The sequence below is a fragment of the Peromyscus californicus genome, unplaced genomic scaffold (assembly GCF_007827085.1).
Source record: "Peromyscus californicus insignis strain IS unplaced genomic scaffold, ASM782708v3 Scaffold_1__1_contigs__length_55948999, whole genome shotgun sequence".
Classification (NCBI taxonomy): domain Eukaryota; kingdom Metazoa; phylum Chordata; class Mammalia; order Rodentia; family Cricetidae; genus Peromyscus; species Peromyscus californicus.
Genome location: NW_026294492.1, coordinates 35,577,716 through 35,583,829, shown reverse-complemented (window position 1 = coordinate 35,583,829; position 6,114 = coordinate 35,577,716). Strand labels below are relative to the sequence as shown.

Sequence of the window (6,114 nt, the reverse complement as noted above, 5' to 3'; positions counted from 1 at the left end):
TGGGCGTCCGCCCCGTCAATCACCGCCGTCTCGGGCCCCAGCCCGGCCCCTCTCCGCCTCCCAGGTTCTGGGAGTGCCTGGGGCTCCTGTCTCGGCCGCCCTTCGCTATGTGCAGAGCCGGGGCGATCTGTCAGCGGAGCCGGCCAGGGGGGAGCAGCCCCGGCCGCCGGGGCTCGGGTTACCGGTGACTGACAGCGTCTCCATGGCGAATAATTTGACTCGACTATTGTCTGGCGCGGGCAGGCCCCGGGTCAGATAACCCGACCAATCAGGGCGCGGGCCGCCGCGCCTCATGCCCGCTTAGAATAATATTATTAAAAAAGCTGCGAGCGAGCTAGACGGGAGGGAGAGCGAGCGAGGAGCGGGCGAACAAGCGGCGGGCGGGCGCAGAGCATGCGGAGCGGCGCCCCGGGCGGCCCCCGGGCTTGGGCGCGGGCGAGGCGCGCGGGTGGCGGGGGCGCGGAGCTGCGCGGGGCCGACGGCGGGAGCGAGGACGGACCGCAGTGACTCAGGAGCCGCCCGGGAGCCAAGCGCCTGGCCAGGGGGCCCCGCCCGCCTGTCGGCCGGGCCAGGCCGGCGGGGAGGCGCCCATGCGGGGCCGCGAGGCTCGGTGAGGGCGCGCGCGGGCGGGCGGGCGCGCAGCCGGCACCATGTCCATGCTGCCCACCTTCGGCTTCACGCAGGAGCAAGTGGCGTGCGTGTGCGAGGTGCTGCAGCAGGGCGGCAACATCGAGCGGCTGGGTCGCTTCCTCTGGTCGCTGCCCGCCTGCGAGCACCTCCACAAGAATGAAAGCGTGCTCAAGGCCAAGGCCGTGGTGGCCTTCCACCGGGGCAACTTCCGCGAGCTCTACAAAATCCTGGAGAGCCACCAGTTCTCGCCGCACAACCACGCCAAGCTGCAGCAGCTGTGGCTCAAAGCGCACTACATCGAGGCGGAGAAGCTGCGCGGCCGGCCCCTGGGCGCCGTGGGCAAGTACCGCGTGCGGCGCAAGTTCCCGCTGCCGCGCTCCATCTGGGACGGCGAGGAGACCAGCTACTGCTTCAAGGAGAAGAGCCGCAGCGTGCTGCGCGAGTGGTACGCGCACAACCCCTACCCGTCGCCGCGGGAGAAGCGCGAGCTGGCGGAGGCCACCGGCCTCACCACCACGCAGGTCAGCAACTGGTTCAAAAACCGGCGGCAGCGCGACCGGGCGGCCGAGGCTAAGGAAAGGTACGAGTAAGTAGAGCATCGGCGCCAGTTTCCCTGGTCCCGAGGGTGTGGGGGGATGATGTGCTCCTGGAGGTGATTAAACTGGACCCGGGTCCACGTTACGCTCCCGGCTGCAGCTCAGCCTGGCTCAAAACAGCGCTTAGGTTTTGCTGGAGACTGAGCGAGCGGCCAGGAATTTGTCTAAAGCGGGCAAAGTAGCGCATAAGTTCTCAACTAACTCCCTAGTTGCTTGTGGACTAGATAGGGGGGAAAAAGAGTTTCAGAGAGGGCAGGGCTATGGGCCGGGGTCCCTCTGCAAGGTAGGCATAGGCTCAGGGCCTGCTCTTCCTCGAACAACCAAGGGCACAGGGGATCAGAGAAGTCACCTCTGGGTCAAAGTAAGTTTTTTTTTTTAGGGGTCAGAGCTGGGATTGGAGCTTCCCAAGTATTATCCGGGCAATGAAGGCAATATCTGGGCAAGGATATTCCTTGTCTGGACGGAAGAGCTGAGGGCAAGGGAGTTGGGAATTATCCCGCGTGGAAAGGACAGAGAAATGAAGGGCCCCGGGGAGGAAGTGTCAGCTGTGGAAGAGAAGACAAACACATACCTCTTTTCAGGCCTGCTGAATCCAGCAAGCCTTCCAGGACTTGCCAGACCCTTGGCCTTTCTCTCCTCGGGTCCTGCTCTCTTTGATGGGCAAGTCGGGTGTGTGAGGTAAACTGAGATCTGCCGAAGGCCTTGGAGTTGTATTTCCTCTCGGAATGCCGAACTAACCTAAGTGTTGAGGCCCTGGTGACCGTCTGCAACCGGCTCCGAACTTTAATCTCCACGAGGGAACTAGAGAGAAACGGGGTATGGGAACAGAATCTCTCCTTTAACGGCAAAACAAGACACCTGTGTTAGGTGGTGTAAGGTGTGTTCAACACGGAGTTTCAATGATCCTAGTCCCAGGGAAGGGTGCTGAACAGTGTGAAAGATGAGCAGACTGCAGACTGGATCTGAGTATTTGAAACCTGGAAGTTGGACTATTCCGTGGTGATGAGGTCTCACTCGCAGAACTACAAGCCCTGTGGATGCTCTCTCAAGAGATCAGAAAGAACAGCTGTTAGGTATCCACATGGAGATTTTACCCAGGATGTTCAAATACACACAGCCCAGCAGCGACTGTCCACAAAAGCAGGGCAGGAGGTGGGTTCACTCTCAGGCTGTCACCGAGTACAGCTAGGGTTTCTGACCAGGCCCCAGGTGAGAAATGCAGATTTTGTCCCTGGGTCTCTGGTTATGACAGAAAGACCCAGGCCAGCACTAACCACCCCGATCTTCCTTCTAGCTTCCCCCAGGGGTGGCTCTCCAGTCCCCTGGCTAAATATTCCAGGAGATGGCTAGGGAGGGAGAAAGCTTCCATTCTCTAAGCCTGATTCTTATGCCCAAATAGAGCTCACAGAGCCTGCTCAGTTTGGAATTAGGGAAGGAATTCTCAGGAGCTCCCACCCACCCACCCAAGCCTATCTGCAACAGGAGTTTCCCTCGGGCAGAGAAAAGCAAAGGACAGGAGACCTGTGCTTATCCAACTCCAAGTGGGCCCCTCAGCCGGGATCGCTGTACCTGGAGTTTCGGTCCCCACTGCTACCCAGCAAACCTAGTTTGTCCAGCCTAAGTGATTTGAAAACCCAGCCTCTACCTTCTCATCCCCTCAACTCCAGGCACCCTGCTTTGGTGCCTCTGCTCCAGGGGAGAAATGGAGTGGGAGACTAGGACCGCACATACAGAGAGAGAGGGAAAGGTAGTCATGAGATTAAGAACGTGGGCTGATCCCGGGAGAAGGACAAGAACCACAAAGAACCAAACGCAGGGTGTCAAAACTGGTAGAAACTGAAAACGCTCTTTAGCAACCGCAGAGGCACCGAGTCCCGAGACGGGCCTCAGGCGCTGGCGTCCTGAGGGGGTGGCTCTGAGTGGCCTCGGTTTCCCACTGACCCCAATGCTTTCCTCCTGCGCTTGCAGGGAGAACAGTGAGAACTCCAATTCCGGCAGCCACAACCCGCTGGCTTCCTCGCTCAACGGCAGCGGCAAGTCGGTGCTAGGCAGCTCCGAGGACGAGAAGACGCCGTCGGGGACGCCAGACCACTCGTCGTCCAGTCCCGCACTGCTGCTCAGCCCGCCGCCGCCCCCTGGGCTGCCCTCCCTGCACAGCTTAGGCCACCCTCCCGGCCCGAGCGCAGTCCCCGTGCCAGTGCCCGGTGGAGGCGGCACGGACCCACTGCAGCATCACCACAGCCTGCAGGACTCCATACTCAACCCCATGTCTGCCAACCTTGTGGACCTGGGCTCCTAGAACTCGGCTCCCGGCACGAGCTCGGTGCGGGGACTTGAGAGGCGGTGCGGGAGGGTGATAGGTGCTGGAGTCCGTACCCGGTACTAGAAGAGGGCCACGCCACGTTACGCCACGCAGGAGCAGCAGAACTGGCCGGCGGGACAAAGTGGAGTACTGTCTGCTCTGGGCCCTTTGGGGGATTCCTTCTCGACAAGTTGCTTTTGAGATCCTTTGGAGGCCAGAGACTCGATCTTGAACCAGGCAAGGGAATAAATTATAAACCACCACCACCCCGATTTTTCTCATCTCTTGTCTCTTCTCGTTTCTTTCCTCTGCTTTCTTTTCAGGTTTTTTTTTTAAATTTCTCCTCTTTCCATTTCTTTTCTCTTTCCCTCTTGCTTTTTCTCTTTTCCCCTTTCCTTCTAAATTTCTAGAGCGATCTCTCTCTCCCTCTCCCTCTCTCTCTCTCTCTCTCTCTCTCTCTCTCTCTCTCTCTCTCTCTCTCTCTCTCTCTCTGTGTGTGTGTGTGTGTGTGTGTGTGTGTGTGTGTGTGTGTGTGTGTGTCTGTCTCTGTCTCTCTCTCTCCTGATTTTCACACATCATACCCTTAGTCTTCCGGTCATCTTTTTTGAGTCCTCTCCTTCTCGAACTTTCTGGGAGTCCATGTGAAGGAAGTTAGACATCCTGGGCCTTTGGTCCTCAAAGACCCGCCTCCACGCAGTGTGAGCCTAAGATGCCAGCTTTTTGATTAATAAATGAACAAGAAAGGGCTGCACCCCGGAAGCCCCTGAACAGTCCCATCTGATCCTCTCTCTCTCTCTCTCTCTCTCTCTCTCTCTCTCTCTCTCTCTCTCTCTCTCTCTCTCTCTCTCTCTCCTCTCCTCTCCTCTCCTCTCCTCTCCTCCCTTTCCTCTCCCTCTTTCCACCTCCCTGGCTTCCTCCTTCCCACCACGCCGGTTCTCTTCCTCCTGGGACTGTGGCCTCCTTGCTCCCAGCCCAGAGTGCCTCCCCAGCCGCAGACTTGCCTTTCCCCTTTTATGCCCTCATGTGAATGTTCGTCGGGAGATATTTCTGCTTTTATTTTATAATAAAATTAGAAATCATAAATATATGGATATATGCCCCAAGACGCGGTTGGCCTGGCGTGTAACAGCGTCTGATTTCCCTACAGAGACTGGGTACCCCGGGGTGGGCAGTTCTGGGCAGTGACCCTCGGGCGGAGTCCCGGAAACCTGGACTGGCCTTCCCTCGCAGTGTGTCTCTGGCAAGGATAAGGGATGAGACTGAAAACTCGGAAGCCTCCTCCCATTAAGACCTAAGTCCCTTTTCTCCCGCAGAGCGCTCTGCAGAAACAAGGACCAGACTTCCGGCTTCCATCGCAGGCACCACAGCAGAACCCCCGCCTGACACTCCCCCACACACACACACACAAACGCACACACCACCACTGGGGATGTAGAGGGAGTTGAGAGCCTGTGTGCCGAGGGGGTAAAGGAGTTTGGAGTTGTGGGGTCCGGGAGGAAAATTGGACTGGGAAGTTTTGAGTCGGAATTACTTCTCAGCATGGTCGAAGTCACTAGAACTGGAGACCACAGTCTGGGCAGATTCGCCCGACCAGGAGCAACGGCTGAGACCTGTGTTTCCAGGGCACACCCTTGGCTCACCGTGGAGGAGGAAACGTCTCTGAGTTCGGCGACCTGTACTGGGTACAGTGAAGGAGAAGGAGAGCGGACCGCCAGCGGAGGGCCAGTGTCGTGGATGCCAGCAAGTGGGTGCAGTGACTCCCAGGGGTAGACCTAAGGGCTCCTGAGTGTGGCGCGCTGCGATTGCCGCTCTGGCTGTAAAGAAACCTACAATATTATTTAAGGAGTTCTAGCCCCCTTTTATCCAACATGTCCAGGCTGGTCCAGACAGATCCACATCAGGCAAGACTAAGGAGGAAGTTGTCTGTATTGGTTCGCAGTAGTAGTGGTTACATGATTATGGAACAGGACTACCAGGGTGGTGGTGCCCATCCTGGTCTGGAAGGGATGGAGGGGAAGAGGCATTTGCTGGGCCCTAGGACCTTGGGACTTCCCCTCTCTGATAAAACCAACACTTCTGGTTTTGACCATAAACTCATCAGAACTCTTCTCTTGAAATTTTTTATCAAGAGTTTCTTCACCCATGACTCAGGCGATTGAGTGAACTAATGGGCACCGGAGGTCACACTGGTGCACAGGCCTGGAGTTCAAGAGGAATGAATACACAAACCTGGAAGACTCGTGGAGGAGGCTGGATTCCTCTACCTGGCGGGACACCCAGGGCCCCTGCACTTCTGCTTAGAAGAGAAAGCCCAGCCCCAGGAGCGTCCTTGGCCTCTTGGCCAGTCCCTGCTTTCAGGAAACGTCTCAAGTGCTTTCTGGAACCGGTTTGCACTCGTACAGACTGAACAGTCCAACTTCCTCTGACTTGAGGCAAGCAGAGCTAGCAGCGACTGCCTGAAGGTCTGACTGGAGAGTTCCAAACGGAGCTGCCTCTGTCCGTCCACTTGGCCAGACTGCTTGGTGATGTCATAGCCCACACTTCTGCACAATTACTTCGCTGGATGAGGAAAATCCAGTAGCCTCC

General features: G+C 57.6%; 1 protein-coding gene across 1 annotated transcript; it reads left to right on the top strand.

Moving 5' to 3' along the window:
* Positions 1-612: 612 nt before the first annotated feature.
* On the top strand, positions 613-4,591 carry Six2 (SIX homeobox 2). Its single transcript, XM_052746466.1, has 2 exons — positions 613-1,210; positions 3,195-4,591. The coding sequence occupies exons 1-2, from the start codon at positions 651-653 to the stop codon at positions 3,523-3,525; spliced, it is 891 nt and encodes a 296-aa protein (XP_052602426.1). The 5' UTR covers positions 613-650; the 3' UTR covers positions 3,526-4,591.
* Positions 4,592-6,114: the final 1,523 nt, after the last annotated feature.